This window comes from Haliotis asinina, chromosome 13, assembly GCF_037392515.1.
Source record: "Haliotis asinina isolate JCU_RB_2024 chromosome 13, JCU_Hal_asi_v2, whole genome shotgun sequence".
Classification (NCBI taxonomy): Eukaryota; Metazoa; Mollusca; class Gastropoda; order Lepetellida; family Haliotidae; genus Haliotis; species Haliotis asinina.
Genome location: NC_090292.1, coordinates 41471503 through 41492702, shown reverse-complemented (window position 1 = coordinate 41492702; position 21200 = coordinate 41471503). Strand labels below are relative to the sequence as shown.

At 37.3% G+C, this 21200-nt stretch overlaps 1 protein-coding gene across 6 annotated transcripts in view; it reads left to right on the top strand.

Annotated features, from left to right (window-relative positions):
• The window catches only part of LOC137259979 (endothelin-converting enzyme homolog), a 75626-nt gene that overhangs the window by 21701 nt on the left and 32725 nt on the right, over positions 1-21200 (top strand). The window contains exons 1-2 of one of the 6 annotated variants that reach the window (XM_067797643.1): positions 10482-10721; positions 20891-21034. The exons of 2 other annotated variants lie outside the window; for them this stretch is intronic. In XM_067797643.1, the coding sequence (XP_067653744.1) occupies positions 20911-21034 (124 nt within the window). In that variant the 5' untranslated portion in view covers positions 10482-10721; positions 20891-20910. Of the gene's footprint in view, positions 1-1031; positions 1113-10481; positions 10722-20192; positions 20273-20890; positions 21035-21200 lie in introns of those variants that run through there. 3 more of the 6 variants (XM_067797644.1, XM_067797642.1, XM_067797645.1) reach the window with 3 other exon arrangements.

Genomic DNA, 21200 nt, shown 5'->3' with positions numbered 1-21200 from the left:
AATGCTGCAGTCAATGTAAACATAGGCCAAGTATTATTCATTACACTGATATATTGAGCCATACAGACCTTAGTAGAAGGTCGCATCAGGTAACCTTTGAGCAGCCTAGGACTGTCCAGTCAAATGCAAGATGGCAGAACAGATTCAACCAATCAGGTAAAGGCTACTATTTAGGGTTCAGAGTGTTTTGGGAGTTTCTCTTCCCCTGTCATTGACACTGATCCCTCAACAACAAAATATCCACATAGAACACAGATATATATGCTTATGGGATTCTGTTGACATGATCACTATTAGCTTATATTTCTGTAAGATGAGATCCTGGAATAATGACAAAATGGCTATGGTCAGCAACTGGTTTCTCACTGTTTTGAATATTGGCATTCTTCATGTATATCATTCACAAGAAGCGAAAAATGATGGAAAATTTCTAAGCATTCAGAATTGTTCAAGTACAAACGTTTTTGAGGTGAAAGTTAAAAAAGTTATGTGTGTATACTAACTTTTGCCATTTGAAAAGATGAGTTCTGATTTGTCAATTCAAAAGGTTAGCTGGCGTTTCCGTCTACTAGAGTTTGTAACTGAGGCTAAGTTTACTTTGTGTGTGTGATGCTGTCACATTATTTAATGATAGTACTAATCATATGTGTCATAAAAGTTATGTTGACCATCAGTTTTCATTGTGCATTCAAAATGTTAGGTTCCTGGATATTTACCAACTGTAATCTCTCTGTCTAGCGCGAGTAGTTGAACATATGTCACCAAAGCTGCTTGTAAAATCTAAATGACATTCAAATGAGACAGCTGATGCTGCTTTTAAACATCCTTTTACCTCACTCTAAAGCAGAATGAATAAAAAACATATTAAATACAAGTGACCTCATTTACTAACAGGATTGACTCTATTGCACATTTTTGAGGGCGGAAAATATCTGTTTTATTGTATAGGTGATGTTAATGGATGTACACCAAGTTAGTTGTTATAATGAAGTACGATATGATTTGGTTGTGATGTTGCGGAGCCTGATTACTCACTGAGACACTGTTGGTGTGGAAGACGGCTGGTTTTGCTATGCCTGAAAACTCCTATCACTCTTTTGAGGATGATGAAGGTTGGTGGACATTTAAATCATATTTTTTAGACACAAAGTGATGTTATATGCATGATGTCTGTCTGATTGCCACCACTTTGCAGTAAGTGACAAAATGTTTCGTGTACCCAGACTTTCATGTTTTATGAAGTTGGTTACTGTCCCTTGTCTACAGGTTTTAGTACTCTGAATTGTTCTGAACATATTATATTTCAAGAGAAAGAAAAGTGATTGGCAGACAAGCTCAGTTGGCTTATGTAAATGCCTCTCCCAATCATGTACATATCTACGGAAGCTATTTATAACAAATCAATTGCCAATGAAGTACTAGTATGTATTGGTACCACATGTTTGCTTGCTGAAGTAAATATGGTATTTAGTTGTTGAACTTTATGACTAATTTCTTTAGCCATGTTAAATCTGTTTGGAAACTAGAATGGAACAGACGAGATCAACTTCTTGTTAGTTTCAGAGTCTACTTTCATATTACCATATAATACCAAATGTAGGTCGTATCTATGTTGATGAAAGTACATTGAAAAAGTCAGCAGACTGCTGAAGATAGTAAAAAAACATTGTCTTCTCTCAGATGACTGCAAGGGCAGGCAGGGTATGAGGAGAACTTTCTGAGTTTGTGTGTCGTGAATGTATAGCTTGTTTTACTTTTAGTCACGATATGGCAGAAATACTGCCGATGTGAACAAAACTCTTATCTCACTTGACCCGTGAAGGTCCGGGATAGAATAGGCTTTCAGCAACCCATGCTTGCCATAAAAGGTGACTATGCTTGTAGTGAGAGGCGACTAATGGGATCGGGTGGTTGGGCTCACTGACTTGGTTGACACATGTCATTGGTTTTAAATTGCGCAGATTGATGCTCATGCTGCTGATCACTTGATTGTCTGGTTCAGACCCGATTATTTACAGACCGCCGCCATATAGCTGGAATATTACTGAGTCCAGCGTAAACCAAAACTCACTCACTCACTTAACTCATATTTTGGATGAGTTATATACTATGTATAGTTTTTCAGAGGAAGCCATTGTCAGTTTTGGTTTCTTTCAGTCTATAAATTATTTATCCCAGTTGTCAGAATTCTCAAATATGTTAAAGGCCAGGCATAAGATGTATCTGTATATTTTCAAATAAGTGAGTGAGTGAGGTTTTATGCCATTTTTATTCTAGCAATATCATGGTGGTGACACCAGAAATGCTTTCACTTATTGGGCTTTCACTTATTTTTCCCCATGTGGGGAATGGAACCGGGTGTTTCACATGACGAGTGAACGCTTAACCATAAGGCTACCCGTATTGTCAAATGAAATGAACACCACCTTTAAGAAAATAACATAAAAACTCCATAATATTTATTTTGTGTAAATTATATGTGTTTAATAATTTTGCATCTTGTTTTATGCATGTAAATGTTCAAAACTCTCGCTTCTTCATATTGCTGAGGCTTTGCCTCCCAAACTTAACTTTCAGCCACTTTGCAGTGAAAGTTTTCAAAAATGTATTTTCCATTTAGAAACATCTAGTAAAATCAAGATTCACATGTGTGTTAAAGGCACCACCCTTCTTAAAATAAACATAATGTATTTCCATCTGTAATACTAACTATAGGGACAATACCATATACTTTATTCCACAAAATATTACACATTTAGATGACAATGCTAAATTCAAAAAGGTCAAATGAACTAATACATCAATATGGCATATATATTAAATCGAATCTTACACCCTCTACTGACCAAACATTATTTCCCGCAAACCCCATAGAGTTATGTCCCTTGGAGTGCTTTTTTATGAATATCCCATTCACTGATTGAACCCAGTTTGGCAAACACAGACAAAACCATGTTTGACAGCATTCGATGTACGAAGCAATCATTTACGTTCCATGCATGTTAGCCTGCGACCTCGTTGTATCGCGGTACTTGACATATCAGTAATTGGAAATGAAATTCTGAACTTGTGAGGCCTATTTTATTGCAAAATCCGATTAACATGACATTTAATCAACACATCTGTGAAAAAATTAATATTTTAACTGTGATAGTGTTTCAGCGAAAGCCATTAGACGAACAGAGCCGATTAACATTTACCAAAGGAGAGAACTGCATCGTATCATGGTAAACAATAAAATTCATTCCCCAGGAGATAAATATAGCTTATGACATCACTTCTGCTTTATTTTTGGCAACAGGGATATGCAGATGACGTAGTTCAGATGAAGTAGGAAGGGTCAAATATGAAAAGTAAATATTATAGCAGGTATTTCATGAATGGGGGTCAGACAGATTCCAGAGTTTAATGTTGATAATTCTGCTGGATAAACTTACGGGGATTCGATACATCCTGCCGGTTTTAAAAAAGTAAACAAACCACTGACATTAGGCTGTCGACTTACATGTAAAATCAGCTCTAAGAAGTGTGTCTGGTGTGTAAAACCGGACATAGCAATTTGCCACGATACCATGAATACCACTATACAACGAGGTCCGAGTATAAGTGTTGTCTGTTTGGAAGCTATTCGCCTCACTGGTTTAATTATTACGAGATAATAGGTCTTTTACTGCATCAACAGGAAGCTAAAGTGGGTGCACATGCCCCCAATATATAAAACATAGGCCAAAATATTGTCGAAAATATATGGCATTGTGCCTTTAAGGTCCATGTATACTGCAGTAATGGTTTTACAAAAATAGCGGATGCTTGAAAGGTTGAGTAAAAATGATTCTGGTTGCATTTTCACCTGTTGGTTTTGTGTGGAAATTTACCGCAAATGAACATCCTCTGAATAAGTTCAGCTTTGAGGATTTACATATTCAGCCAGACAAATCCAGACACTGAAAACTTAAATGTCGGGACATGACCCTTGATGTGTTGTGATGTCATGAAGCAGGCCTGTAAATGTCCAGAAACAATAGCATTTATGGTTCTATGAACAGATTAGCTATTTCCTGTTACCTACACATTATAATGGAATAGTCCAAATAAAAACACAAGAAAGATATCTAATGCCAAGTACGTATGTATTTGGTAACAAGAATGACATTTTTATCATCCATAGCTGTGCTCCAGTGGTAATACCATGATATCTCTGATGAGGTTTTGTACAGTGCCCTGACAGTGCTTTGACATCATCAACTTGATGCCGTCACAGTGCTTTGACATCATCAACGTGATGCCCTGACAGTGCTTTGACATCATCAACGTGATGCCCTGACAGTGCTTTGACATCATCAACTTGATGTCATCACAGTGCTTTGACATCATCAACTTACTGCCATCACAGTGCTTTGACCTCATCAACTTGATGCCATCACAGTGCTTTGACATCATCAACTTGATGCCGGCACAGTGCTTTGACATCATCAACTTGATGCCGGCACAGTGCTTTGACATCATCAACTTGATGCCGGCACAGTGCTTTGACATCATCAACTTGATGGCACAGTGCCTTGACATCATCAACTTGATGCCATCACAGTGCTTTGACATCATCAACATGATGCCCTGACAGTGCTTTGACATCATCAACTTGATGTCATCACAGTGCTTTGATATCATCAACTTACTGCCATCACAGTGCTTTTACCTCATCAACTTGATGCCGTCACAGTGCTTTGACATCATCAACTTAATGCCATCACAGTGCTTTGACATCATCAACTTGATGCCGGCACAGTGCTTTGACATCATCAACTTGATGCCGTCACAGTGCTTTGACATCATCAACTTGATGCCGGCACAGTGCTTTGACATCATCACTGCACTGCAAGTCAAATGGTATAACAATGTTGAGAGATATACATTTTTTCATTGAAAACTAATGAAGAATGATTTTTGATGATAAACAGATTCTCGACCTCATGTCTACTGATATCAATTATATCAATACAAGTTGATTAAGTTACATGCTGAGTTGTAAGCTTCAGATATTTGTAACTTTATCAACTCATGTTTATATAATTGATATCAGTAAATACGTTATCATCAAGCAGTATGTATACATTGCTGTCTAGACAGTTTGGAATGTCCATTTAATTTCAGCAAACTATCTAGATAATTCTTTAGACAGGGTTTAGGACCCACACTCTTTATAAATGTCTAAATTGAGACAACATGACAACCCCCTCCCTTCCCCCAATCGAATGAATACACGAACGAACGAACGAACGAACGAACGAACGAGCGAAAATAAAATAATTCTCCAAACCAAACGGTATTCATTTGAATTAAGCTGTAATTTAAATGCAATATCTATAAACAAAACTGTCAAACCACTGTAATTCCAGTACAAAGATCAAAGACCAGCTCCAGTTCAATTAATGGTGCACCTTCATGTCAGTCAGTTCAGTGAAACAGTAATTAGTGAAATACAGGTATTTCTTGTTTGATATTCACCCCTGATGAGGAAACCATTTTGCCATGGATCACTCTATTTTCTTGGATGAGTGATGTTTAAATGTTCAGCTGTGAAATAATATAAAGGGTTAGTGAGTGAGTTTATTTTTAAAGCACTCGTCAGTATTCCAGCTTTTTGACACCAGTCTGTAAATAATCCAGTCTGGACCAGATAGTCTCGTGATTAACAGCATGATCATCAATCTACGCAGTTGGGATATGATGACATTGTGTCAAAGACAGTCAGCTAGTCACCAACCACCCAATCCTGTGAGCCGCCTGTTCTGACAGGTGTGGGTTGCTGTATATCGGTTCTAACCCGGATCTCCATAGGTCAGTAATGTAATGAAATAACAAAGCATATTGGTATTGCTTGCACAATAAAGACACACTGGAGACAAAAAGAACCAAAAAAAACAAGCAGCAAAAAAAAAAATACACAAAAAAGTCTTATGAAAAACAATAAAAACAAACAATTAAAAACATATTGTGTTACCCACAATAAAGAAGTTGACATCCATAAATCTGGCTTTTATTATGCTTTCCACTTCTAAATGTTCTTCAAATATTTAATTGAAAACAACCCAAGAAAACCCAGACCCAGTCAAACACAATCCCTAACTCCTGGCAAATTTCAAAATTCATCCAAAAATTTATTATGCAAGTCTAATGTTCCTTCAGGTTACAATATCTTTCAGTGATTCTAGTAATCATCCCGCCCTTTGACACTGGAAGGTCTAGTGGGCCAGCGTAAAAAGTACACAGCATATCTGTTAGGAAGCACATGTCTTTTAGCAATCATAATGTTTTCATCCAGCTTTTTCTGTAGTCCCTGCAAGGGAGGTAGCAGTCATGCAGAACAGCCCATATGTTACTTCTGTACCTTTGTATTTAACATTAAGTAATTACATCATGACAGAAAACATTGTACGTGTGATGTATGATTATTGGTTACAGTGGTTGAAAGAGTTTTGTTTGACAAAAGACAAATTTACAATCAATCACTGGGTTTAATTGATATACTGAACAGCAGAAATGCAACTTTTCGAAAAAATCTCATAGAAGTAAGGTATTATGTTTTTGCTTATTTAATAACTTGACCAAACAACAGTTGTGTTTCTTTTGCTGTTCAGTATAGCTCAAGAGACTATAAGTCGAGTGAGTTGATGTCATACATTGTGTTTCTGTCAGCAGTTTTTCACTTTCCATCCATTAATGTTTCCTCTTATCAGGAACCATATCCTCTATGACACTGAAACTTCATATCCTTGTTCCCAATAATGATTGCACCCTAGCTGGTTCAAGTGAGTGAGTGAGTGAGTGAGTTTAGTTTTACGTCGCACTTAGCAATATTCCAGCTATATGGCGACGGTCTGTAAATAATCGAGTCTGGACCAGACAATCCAGTGATCAACAACATGAGCATCGATCTGCGCAATGGGGAACCGATGACATGTGTCAACCAAGTCAGCTAGTCTGACCACCCGATCCCGTTAGTCGCCTCTTACGACAAGCAGTCACCTTTTATGGCAAGCATGGGTTGCTGAAGGCCTATTCTACCCCGGGACCTTCACGGGTCCTGGTTCAAGTGGATGTGAGAGCAGTGGGGTAGTCTAGTGGTTAATGAGTTTGCTTGTCACACTGAAGACTCGGGTTTGATTCCCCATGTCAGTACAACAATGAGTGAAGCCCATTTCTGGTCTCCCCTGCCATGATATTGTTCACTCTGTGTTTCCATGGCAATCGTTTATGGTATATATGGTCTTCAGCAGAGTTATGGCCAATATTTGATCATTGAAAACAAAAACGAAACATAAAATTGAACAAAACGAGCCAAAACAACAACATCCATGAAACAGTTCAATACAAACAACCCAACTGTATATTGGGAGGAAAAGATTTACAGATGTGTTTTTGTTAATCATTCGTCACAACAATGACTACATTTAGGGTAGGTTGTCTCACTGACATAGCACTTAGCCCGTAACGTAAGTTTATGTCCGGGTATTTCCTGTATCCTGTTTGCATTACTCCTTCGATAAATGATTCCTTTCAGGACCTACCACTCCACACATGCTTTCTGAAAAGATCTGTAGCCAAGCACACAGGAGACAGACTGCACACCCATGTTTAATGAGCATAATGAAGATGTAATGCCATTCCTGTCAGAACAGAGGTGCATCTCAACAAGAATGTACATGTTTATTTAGACTAACGCTTAATTTTTATTGTAACATGTAGCCATTTACATTTTGAAAGGAGTCCCAGTGAGACTAGAGATTATGAACCTGAGGAAATCTAGACTTGTTGAGAGAGTGAATAATGTGGCTTAGGGACTGAAACAGGCTAACGTTTATTAAACACAGCCCGAGACCTGCACAGAACTTGCAGTAGTTTAAAACAGGAAGCACATTCTGTCTCACAGTCGTAGAACCACATTATTTTCCCTTCTGCCTTTACCATCTTACTGAAGCTTCTTTCCAATATAAGGGACATAACTTTTGTCAAAGAGAGGTTAAACTAGATATCATACTATAAACAAGAATCTTTTAGTAATTTCTCAGATGACACAACTTTTATCGTGGTAAGTTTGAGTACGATGTGCAGCAGCAGAAAGGGATTTTTCAACAAAGAAAATCGGAAAATTTACTTCTGCTTGTTTTATCTACAGGCAACTACCATTTGACTGAAATCAATGCAGATATTATTTTCAGATTGATGGGAGATCAGTTTGTATATTATGATCGTTTGAATATCAATAATGGTTGCCCCTGAATTAACTGCAGACACAGCTGCTGCTAATATTTTCTCGGCATGGTTGATCAGACTCTGCATTGGGCGATACAAGTTGATGCATAACACACAAATGACTGAGCACATGTTTGAAAATATAAGCATTCACTGCATACATTAGGATATATATTGATTAATATTGATTAATATTGATCAATATTGAATTAATATTGAATTAATAAGATGGTAGCTTAGTGTTCAATGAGTCAGGACGTGTGGAGAGATGCCAACCTCTACAGTTTTATTGCATGATGTCTTTCAGTGGCATGTAGAAGTTGTTTTATATGACCAAGATGTTTTATGGATAAATCTTCTTTTAATTCTTTGACTCACGGTTCTGGGTCATTTCAGGTGAACCTGTTGAAGGGGTCTAAAATGACCCCAAAACGTATGTCAAAGAATTGAAAGACGATTTCTCTATAAAAGATCTTGGCCAGAGTTTATTGTAGTTGCTCTGAATTTTAGCCTGAGACTACACCAGTATGATTGCGAAAGAACTTCTACGAAATTTTAAGAAAATTCATTACAATTTTGATCTATAGACAAAAACATAGGTTTTCGTCGAATAAGTTCATTTTTGCTAAAGGGACTTGTGATTTGAAGAAATTTAATGGTGGAAATATGCTGTTGGGGGTATGTGAAATTTCAGCTTCATTCTTGGTTAGTATCATATTATCATGCACAGAATCTATCATGATGTAAAGTATTTAGTTCACTTCTAATTTTGTGGTCAAATTACTAAGTTTGATCCTTGAAACTACTATTTGCAACACTTTAGGGTTGGCATCTCTGCATGTGCCGCAGACCTCCGACAAAATGTAAAAAATGACTATGTAATCAACTTGAAAAACCTTAGTTCACAATTAACTCAAGTTATTGTGGGTTGACAATATGCGTGTCTGCATGATGCATGTGCCAAGATGTGTGTTGTTTTAAAAGCCGTTGGTTCCTCCCGTCGTACCAAGTTTTTTATTTCCTTCTTGTATACAATGCGTCAAGCCTAGCCAAGAGACTTGACACAATATTGCAGTGCACTACCAGATACAGTACAAGATGCGCGAACTTGTGTCCTTGTGCCTCTATAACAAAGCACCAGATTACCTCAGCAATCTGCTGACCAGGTACCACCCACCTGAGACACTTTGCTCATGCGACAACTCTCTCCTAGTTGTACCCTCTTCCTGTACCAAAACAACTGTTTTGAACGGGCAGGACTCATTCTGTGGAACAGTCTCCCACTTGACATAAGATCCATGTGTCCATGTTCAAACTGAAAACGTTGTTCTTCAGTATGGCATTTCAATCACCCTCAAGCACTGGCGCTTTTGAGCAGCTAATGCTTTGTATCCAAAAAGGTAGAAATGACAGTTCATTAATCTCTTGTACAGTACAACCTTCATCAATGCGGAAAGTCCACTTTCTTGATAGTTTAAGATTGAAGTGATGCGTCTTTGTTGTTTTCATAATGGGGCATGTGGATACTGAATGGTTAATCTAAAGAAATATTGTTGAGAAACAAGTCATGTTTTAGTTTTTATTAAAGTTACCTACACTTGTATGTTTGTAAACAAATATAATTCTTAAAAACAAACTCTGATTAAACTTCACTGCGTTATGTTTTTGTTCACACAGATGAAAATGTCTGTCTTGTGGGTTAAGTCATGTGACTATGTTAACCTTCTCGTGCCTCTCAGGTAGCTTGGGTCATCCAGGGTAATTATGTCGTATGTCTCTACTGTCAGAGCATATATCTATGGTGTGGAGTTCAGGGCTACGAAAGTGGCCTAATTATTATTATTTCATTGCTTTGATTAATTCTAAACACAGATCTTTTAACAAGAAATGTGAGAATGGCCTTTAAAATGAACAGAACAACTGCATGTGAACCTATTTAGGCTTCAAACAGAGAGTTTTTTTGTTGAATAGGGTCGTTAAACCTCAGAACTAATGAAATGTGAAAATGGTCTTGGAAATAAACAGATCAACTGCTCTTGAAACAAGTACTGGTAATTCAGTTTTGAGGCTCCAGACAAAGAGACTGTATTTTGTTGAACAGTGTGATTATAAATTAAACAAACCACAGAGGTCTAAAACTCAGAACCATCGAAACAGACTATAGTGACCTTAACTGAGGACCACTGAAACAGACTATAGTTGTTAAGCCATCCAGTGAACCATAGCAGCCAGCTGAGCAGAACCAACAGAGCACAGTAGGCTGTTCTGGCTCAACCACCTGTTGTCCTCTCTCTAATGAATGCACCACGGCCATTATCCCATGTGACAAGTTTTGGCTGACAGTAGGACTGTGTACCTGTGTGGGCAGAGTTGTGAATTCCTGGTAGAAAGTGTTGGGTAACATCCTGAAAGTTTCCACCCAATGGTAGGCGGTGATGTTTGACAAGACTTGGCAGGTTGGATGAGAGGCATGTATAGAGTTTTTAGATTCTGTTAGCGTGGAGAAAACTTGTTTGTTTGAGAGTGATCTGACTGTGAATGGATTGTTGTTGATGTGTGATAAATCTGGCAGAGTTTGTTGCTCAGACTTCACTGTATGTTTTCTGAGAGTGTTGTGACAGTTTCAAAGGAATGTTGATTCCTGTTGATTCACATTGTATTGATATTTAAGTGTGTGTACGTAGGTTTATTCTGTTCATTGTTTACGAGGTGAATGTTTATTTACAGAATATGTTTTGACAGTTATGAGAGGAGGTGTATGTGATTATGGTGCTTCAGATACTTCTGATTTCAGTTAAATTTATTGATGTTTGTGTCACTGTAGTAGGTATATTCTATTCATTGCTTGTGAGGTGATTTTTGTTATCACAATGTGTTCTGACAGTTGTGGTAGGGGAAGTTATATATATAATGTGATAAATGGATTAACTGAGCATTTTAATTCAGATTATATTGATCTTTGAGTGACTGTACATAGGTATATTGGTATATTCTTTTAATAGTTTATGAATACATTTGAGTTGTCAAAATATCTTTTGGACAGCTTTGGTTGATGATGTACGTTATAAATGACTTAACTGATGAGATTTTGATTCAGACCATATTGATATTAGAAGGAATACATTCACATTCTTTTCACTGTTCGTGAGGTGAATGTGCATTGTTTGAGTAGTTGTCAGGGGATATGTATAAATTTATGATAAATGACATAATTGATAATATTGTTATCAATGACATATATATTCATATAGTAACAGATATATTCCTTACACTCAGTGCACGTCATGTGTGTTGTCAATTAGTATCCTGATACATGTAGTTTTGAAAGAGAACGTATGCATATCATATTAGACCTTTAAAACATGACACAGTAAACTTCCTGGATCTCAAACTCCTGAATCTTGAATCATCTACATATGGCAAACCTAATCTCTGGTCCCAACCTCTTCTCATATATTTATCATTATTTTCATATTTATATCCTGAAGTTCGAGATATACACACAATATCTCAAACCTGAAAATTAGTCCCTAGATCACCAAATCGTATAAATTTTGTACCTCAATCTCAAACTATACTCTACCCGTGAAGGTCTACCCGGGGTAGAATAGGCCTTCAGCAACCCATGCTTGCCATAAAAGCAACTAGGCTTGTCGTAAGAGGCGACTAACGGGATCGGGTGGTCAGGCTTGCTGACTTGGTTGACACATGTCATCGGTTCCCAATTGCGCAGATTGATGCTCATGTTGTTGATCACTGGATTGTCTGGTCCAGACTCGATTATTTACAGACCGCCGCCATATAGCTGGAATATTGCTGAGTGCGGCGTAAAACTCTACTCACTCACTCACTCACTCACCAAATCGTATAAATTTTGTACCTCAATCTCAAACTGTACTCTACCTGTGAAGGTCCCGGGGTAGAATAGGCCCTCAGCAACCCCTGCTTGCCATAAAAGGCGACTATGCTTGTCGCAAGAGGCGTCTAACGGGATCGGGTGGTTAGGCTTGCTGACTTGGTTGACACATGTCATCAGTTCCCAATTGTGCAGATCGATGCTCATGTTGTTGATCACTGAATTGTCTGGTCCAGACTCGATTCTTTACAGACCGCCGCCATATAGCTGGAATATTGCTGAGTGCGGCGTAAAACTAAACTCACTCACTCACTCACTCACCAAATCGTATAAATTTTGTACCTCAAACTCAAACTGTACTCTACCTGTGAAGGTGCCGGGGTAGAATAGGCCCTCAGCAACCCCTGCTTGCCATAAAAGGCGACTATGCTTGTCGCAAGAGGCGTCTAACGGGATCGGGTGGTCAGGCTTGCTGACTTGGTTGACACATGTCATCAGTTCCCAATTGTGCAGATCTATGCTCATGTTGTTGATCACTGGATTGTCTGGTCCAGACTCGATTCTTTACAGACCGCCGCCATATAGCTGTCATATTGCTGAGTGCGGCGTAAAACTAAACTCACTCACTCACTCAAACTGTACTCACCATAACAAACATTTTGCAGACATGTTCAATGTGTTGTCAAGAAAAACTTTGTTGTATAAACAATTGCACTTACATGGTTAAATGACATGAGGATTAGTTAAATTCAGTTCACTGTGTCACTGCCAGTTTGTTTTGACAACCATCTTTTAGGCTATGACACAAGAACTGAAAAGTTAACCAGCTTCCTCCACCTCGTGGGTACATCAAAAAGACAGACCACTTAACATATGGATTAGGTAAACTGCCAATTTGTCGTATACAAGTTCATTGTGTATGTAGTACTATGTACGCAATGTGCATATGTACAATGTATTTCAGTCTATAACACAATATCTAGAACCTGTCTTGATGGTCCCTGCATGGTGGTTCAAGATCCAGGGAGTTCATTGTATATATGAGCAAAGATTCCAACCACAAAGTGTTGCAAATAGTAATTTCAAGGATCATAATTGGTAGTTTGACCATAAAATTATGATGGATTCTGAAAAAGATAATATGACACCAATCAAGAGAGAAGCTTTTAATTTCACATAACAGTTTTCCCTAATCTACAAGAAGGAATCTCATGTAGTTAAATCATTCCGAGAGGATCATCATTTTGGCTCAAATCGTAAAGGTATTGAAATCAGCTCAGATTTCTGATAGACAGTTTTACTTTGGTTACTTGCAATGATTCCAGTTGTCATAAAATTGATGAACGGAAGATATTTAGTGATGTCAAAAAATGTATTTAATGTTTTTATCTATATATACAAACTGTAATGGATTTTCTTCAAATTTGATAGAATTTGATGTGCATTTGTATTCACAGCGACTGCGATATATTGTAGAGGTAGGTATCTCTGTATTAGGTGTGACTTTTGAAAGAGAACAGGTATTTTATGTATCACAACTGATATATACCATTCAGGATTTTGTTGTGACAAGATTTTTGATAAGGTAACTTTTGAAAATGAAAACAATTATAAATTTATGCTATAACTAATTACTTTTTATAGATCATATGTGAATTTAATGACATTTGTTGGTATATTCTTGAGATATTCACAAATGTGATATGAATGTTATGTGTTGTAAAAGGGAGTTTTGAGAGCTTTGAAAAGTTCAGAATGAATATATGTATGATAAATAATTATCTCTTGTCAAAGTGTGTGGTGGTTCAGAAACAGGATGTATAAACAATATATGACCTTAGAAACAGGATCTTCACATTTTCAGCACGTCATATGATATATCTCTCATTGTTTCAAAGTGTAGGCATATAGACAGTGATGATTTTTTTTGTAAATAAAAATGTAAATATTTTCTAATGGTTTTGCTGCTTTTGAACAATACTCTAGCTGTATGGCAGCTATCTATAAATAATCGAATCTGCACCCAACATACCAGTGATCAACAGCATGAGCATTAAATATTTCCTCAGATGTTTTTAAGTAGTACAAATATAGTTTCATGACTGTAAATCTTAATTTGGCCTGAAGATGTCAGTTACTATGATATAATTTTGATTATATAGTTGGTAATAATGTATAAAATAGTTCCAATTTCCTCGTGTTGAAATGGCACAAGGCTCTACTGAAGTAGTGAACAAGAGAGTTTAGGGTTACACATTTTTTTATCAGTCTAAATTTTGTTATCAGCTATGAAGAATGAGTCAATATGGTTTTATGCTGCTGTCAGCAATATTCCAGTAATATGACTGCGGGGACACCTGAAATGTGCTTCACATGTTGTTACCTATGTGGGGAATTGAACTCAGGTGTGGCTTGACAAGTGAACGCTTTAACTACTAGGCTAACCCACGACCCCACTAATGTAGTAAACGTAACCAAATGTAACTGTGGTGAAAAGATGTTCATATATGCTTGTCTAGCGACTGACGTGAAGATTCGGAGTTTATTCATTTGTTGTTTAAACAACACATAGCAATATTCCAGGTGTGTGGTGACAGTCTGTTGATAATCTTGCCTGGACCAGACAATCCAGTGACTTAAACTGTATGATCAACAAAAAAACCAAACCTTTAATGCAACTTCCTCAGATGTTTGTTTAGTGATAACTGGGACTGCAATGATTCATCCCAACCTCAATTTCATTTTTGATATTGGACCCTCGATTCTGTCATTTTTTATTTGATTCTTCTTACAAGTAAAAACATAAGATTTTGTTTTAACTGTCTGACTTTTTTGTGAAATTCATTGTCAATTTGGTGATGTCTGCTCATAACAATTCTGATTGGATAATTATGTGTAGTAGCTCAGCGTCAACCAATCATATTTCGCCTTGTTTCAGTGCTCGAAACAGGTTGGGGCCAAACTTATGTTCTCGCTGTGTGGAAATAATTTAAATAGGTATTCAGATATCAAAATGAAATAGAGATAATGGTTATTGAAAATCAGAACTAAGGTGTCAGATTTAATTTTCAATGAATGAAACCAAATCGTTGCAGCCGCAGTTTAACTGGGATCTGATGTCAATAACTTAATTTTTTCTTTCAGTATTGGTCACATAAAATTGATGACATATTGGCCTTGAGGCTGTTTAGAGATCAGTTGTTGGAGCATGACCCAATTATGAAGGAGAGAGCAGTGCTATTTCACAAACCAGTCTTTCAAAACATGCCTCTGGCTGTGAATGTATGTACCTCTTATGTGTGGAATTGCAAAAGTGAGGTTCTTTTTGAACCAAGAACTTAGCTTGTACAGCAATAATTGACATAGCTATGCTTGATCGGTTCTCGACCCTTGAAGTTCGGGGGTAGAATAGGCCTTCAGCAACCCATGCTTGCTATAAAAGGCGACTATACTTGTTGTAAGAGGCGATGAATGGGATCAGGTGGCCAGGTTTGCTGACTTGGTTCACACATGTCATCAGTTCCCCATTGTACATATCGATGCTGATGCTGTTGATTACTGGATTATCTGGTCCAGACTTGATTATTTACAAACCGCCGCCATATAGCTGAAATATTGCTGGGTGTGGCGTAAAACAAAACCACTCGCTCACTCACTCCCCACATAGAGGCAGTGAGTGAAGCCCATAACTAGTGATATTGATGGAATATTACTAAAAGAGGCGTAAAAGAAAACTCATTCGTTGCTAGTTGCTTGGCACAAGTAGTGGTTGTTCAAGGATGATTTTGATAGCATATTTGTCTTTAACAATTAAAACGCTAAACTTTTTGTATTATTTAATGTCCCTGATGGTTTCAGGTAGATGCTGATTGTTGGAAAACTAGTTGCTAAACTTTCCCCCTAAATTCCATAACATTTTTGTAAGATGCTTTCTGTTTCGTATTTTAGTATTTGGACAAAAATATGGTTATTCAACTGTCTGATAATGTATATATTTACATTGATATCATAACAGATCCAGACTTCCAGTGTCAGTACAACAGGATGTTTCCTAAATGATATACTTCTGTTGAGTTAAACAGCACATGTTTAGGTGTTTTGTTTATGTCAACAGATATATATTGTGGATATGTCACAGCTTGTAATGTCACTTCTGTGCACTCCAGTTGCACATGTGGTTGTCTATGGTGCTTCTATGTGGTGTAGGTGATGCCAGATATATATAGAGAATCTAACCCAAGTGTCTACTGATATCAATTATATGAACACAAGTTGATGAAGTTACAGATCTCCCAGGCCAATGCATACTTTTATCAACGAGTGTTGATATGATTGATATCAGTATACACGAGGTAGAAATTTGATATATCATCAAATATCACTCTTCATTATTTTTCATTTAAAAATGTCTCTGAACACTGTACTGCCACAGACTTCAGTGATGTGATGTCATAGCATTGTGACATCTTAAAGTTCATGATGTTGTACCATTGTCAGAGCATTGTACAAAATCTACTGTCAAAACGATATCTCCTAGGAGATATCATATGATCTCACACAAGCAATATCTGGTGTGGATGATACAATTTTGGATGATGAATGGAGGATACTACGTACTAATAGGACAATTTTATTTATTTATTTATTTATTTATTTATTTATTTATTTATTTATTTATTTATTTATTTATTTATTTATTTATTTATTTATTTATTTATTTATTTATTTATTTATTTATTTATTTATGTCATGAAAAGTTTAAATTGAGTAAAACACCAGACCTCCATAAATGTGCATCATATTGACGTTTTAGCTTAACATTGAATATTTATCTACCACTGAGCAAATGTGAAATAAGTATTAAAAACGAATGAGTCATGGGGATGAACAAAAATCCTATAGGGAAAAAAAATGCATTTTAATATCAAAGATTTTTTTCATTAATGATTAAATATCATTGACATTTTAATGCATAGAGATCCAGGTTAGAATTGATCTCCAGCAACCCATGCTTCTTGTAAGAGGCAACAAAGCTAGGCATGATACAGAGGGGTCAGACTTGCTGATACAAGTCACTGTATCGCAATTGCATAAATCTGTGCTCATGATGTTAATCACTAGATTGCCTTGTCCAGACTCGGCTGTGTACAGATTGCTTCCATATGACTTGAATTCAGCATTTAACAACAAAGAAAATGTAGATCCTAGCATCGGTTGATGCACATATCCAAAATTATCCTCATGACTGAACAACTAAACTGTGTGATAGTATGTTAATTATTCACAGATTTCAGACCATCCTCTCACTATCACTCTGATATCACTAAATGTGACTTTAAATAACGAAAAATAAGACGAGGAAAAATTAAACAGTTTGTTTCCCCACTGGGACTCTAGGAGAATCCGCAGTCAAGACAACAAAACTGGATTAGGAGTCAGCGGCTACAGTGGCAACTTCATGAAGAGCCATCATATGTCAAAAGTATGGCATGTTGCTCATGATATTAATCACTAGTTCACTATTCAGTCTCAGTTATACAGTGACTTTCCTGGCCCGGTCAGAACACTGCAGAGCCATGGAACCAGAGTCAAATACAGTTAATTCATGCTAAAGTACAGATGACCTTCATAGATGATTATGCTTAATAGGAAATAATGAGTCTAATCAAGAATTAATGTTGATATACAAAAGTAAGGCCAATTGTTTTCACCATTTATGGACCTGTTGCTACTTGCACCACTCACCCCTTGACTTTAATTACTTTGACTTTCTACATTTCATATTTATATCACAGCATTATTTCAGGAAGAATATATATTTCTGATGTGACCTGTGAAGGTCCAGTGTAGAATAGGCCTTCAGTAGCCCATGCTTTCATTAAAAGGCAACTATGCATGTCGTAAGAGGCGACTAACGGGATTGGGTGATGTCATTGGTTCCCAGTTGTGCAGTTTGATGCTCATGCTGTTGACACTGGATTATCTGGTCCAGACTTGAGTGCGGCGTAAAACTAAACTCACTCACCATTTGTGATGTTTATGAATTATTGTCAAAATGTGTTCACATCTGTCCAGTAATTATTTGCTTTGTTCTGCATTAGGTGAGGCACTTCAATCTGAACAACTCGAGAGACACTGGTTTCTGTGATAAATTGTAACTTGTATATATATATGTGACAAATCTGCTGTTTTTAAAAAATTGGCGTTATGGCTTTTCATTTTGCAAATAATTCTGGAATGAAGAAATATATACTTAAAGAAACTGCTTAAAATATCCATGTGTACAGACTTGGTGTTGTTGCTGTATGGCTGAAGTAATGCAGATATGACGTAAAACTCAACTCACTCACTATTTGCTATGTTAGTGGCTTGAAGAAAACTTGCTACAGTATAATTTGGAGTTTTGTGTCTGTAAAATGTGCTAGAAAAAATAGAAATTGACACCGACATTATTGGTAATAATTGTGGAGGGTAATTGATTTGACATTCTGTTGTGACAAACTCACACCGATGGCATGCTGGCAATTTGAACATTATCAGGTCTTGGTGACATGTGATTCTCAATACTTTCATTAACAAGTGTCCACGTTTTTATTTGGTTGAGTATATAATGAACAAGATACCATTGTACAAAACAACCTTAGCACTAAGACTACCTAAGTCTATGTTAAGGAATAGGAGCTACAGTCATCTTAGTGCTAAGACAGCTTGTGACCCGTGAAGGTACCAGAGTAGAATAGGCCTTCAGCAACCCATGCTTGCCATAAAAGGCGACTATGCTTGTCGTAAGAGGCGACTAACGGGATCAGGTGGTCGTCCTCGCTGACTTGGTTGACACATGTCATCGGTTCCCAATTGCGCATATCGATGCTCATGTTGTTGATCACTGGATTGTCTGGTCTAGACTCGATTATTTACAGACTGCCGCCATATAGCTGTCATATTGCTGAGTGCGGCGTAAAACTAAACTCACACACTCCCTAAGACAGCTTGTACAATGGCAAAGAGAAATGGTAGCTTAACGTGTTTGACAACAAGAGCATATGTGAATTCTATGTAGCCTGATAAACTTCAAACGAATAGTGAAATGGTAGTTCTGTTACGACTCTCTCACGTATTCAGTGAATCGCACCATAACCATTCATGAATTCAGTTCATTATTTGCTGTTACTTGAATCGAATATTTATGAATATATTTAACAGTGTTTTTTTACAGTTCGTTCAAATTGGAACAGTGAATGATTAAGTAACTCAAAATGGGGATAAGTGCCCGAAACATAAATAAGACTCATGTTCCTGAAACCTTTGTACCCAGCAGGATCTGATATCTGATGTTTTATGATTGATCACAGAAAAAGTTGTTTAAGAAACTATCATGAAATTGTTACATTGTTATATTTTCATGCTTCACACCAAGGGTTGACAAACGGCTAGTGGAGCAGTGCTGACTCTTCCACCAGCCGTTGGTCACCCCTTGGTGTGAAGAGTGAAAATAGAAAGGAGTATAATATGAAAATAATAATAAATGCATATTTATGATGCAGCTGTTCCACACCCTGAAGCCTGCTTATAGCGTAAGAGAAAAATAGGAGGGTTTCAAGTCTGAAGGTTCGATTCCCTGCATGGGTACTATATGTATGAAGCCCTTGCAGGAATGTTCCTAAAAGCTGTAGGGTGGTGGGGTAGCCTAGTGGTTAAAGCGTTCGCTCGTCACGCAGAAGACCCGGGTTCGATTCCCCACATGGGTACAATGTATGGGGCCCATTTTCTGGTGTCCCCCGTTGTGATATCGCTGGAATATTGCTAAAAGTGGCGTAAAACCAAACTCACTCACTCCTAAAAGCTGCATAAAATTAGACTCACTTGATCACTCTGTTGCTATTTTAGGCAACAAGATACGTTTATCTCTGTTGCATGTTGTATGCTTACAGTCGCACCTTGGTCTTACTGCGATTTCAGTGTAAGGTTGAGTCATTTCACACCAGCTTATCTCTCAGGACACAAACATGTTGATCGTAGACGCTATCTGGAGTGAAATACAAGAGATAAGGAATCATATCAAAGATATGTCTGTGAGACTGTTGAGTGAAAACCATTCCACTTTGCAGGAAGATTGTAGGTGTTTGTGTTCTTGCTGTGGTCAAACTGTCAGATCTCATTTAGGTAACTGTTGTTCTAATTTTTAAGACAGCTGTTTTTTAATATACTGTCGAATCAGAATGTCATAATCCGTATATCATTTTGACATATATGATATTACATTAATATGATAATGTTTGTTAGTGACACACATCCTAGCTGTAACTGAAATTGAGGCCAGTATATAGTTAACAATCCAATGATCGATATTATGAGATATTATGATATACTGAGGGAAACAAATAAGGTAACACAACTTCATTTTCCCGTCTGGCTTAGGTAACACATACAAGGTGTACGTCAGACCATTTATCCATTGAGAGAAGTATTCAGCTTAAAATATGTGTTGGCAAAACTGATGGTTACAGTGCTAATGGTGAAGATGATAGTTGTGATGCTTGTTTATGTATTGATCATTGTAATTGTCCGGATGATGTCAATTTGAGGTTGATGGCGGCAGCGATGTTGGTGATGATAGATGTGTTGATGATGATGGTGATGTTGGATATGTGGATGGTGATGGCAGTGGCATTGATGATCATGGTAGTGATGAGGATGATTATGGTGATCAGAGTAATGATGAAAGATGTGATGATGATGATGATGATGATGATGATGATGATGATGATGAATGTGTACTAGGTTCACGTGAGTGATGAGGTATGGAAAGTGTTTCAACTAAGACCTCCCCTTTCCGAAAACTTCACTCTCGAATCATGGCCACGGGCTATCAATATCTGCAGCTGGACCAAGAGACGGAGGTAGCCATTGCCGAGGAAAATCATGGTGAGTCTGGCCTCATGTCAGTAGGTGATAGTGGATCACATTGCATTAATATTTTCACAGCCCCATCCCACGATGAATATCTTCCTCAAAGCACTAATATTATTACCCCAGATAACACAAGCTGCCTGTGAGGTGATATGTATAGGAGAAAACACGTGTCCGAGGT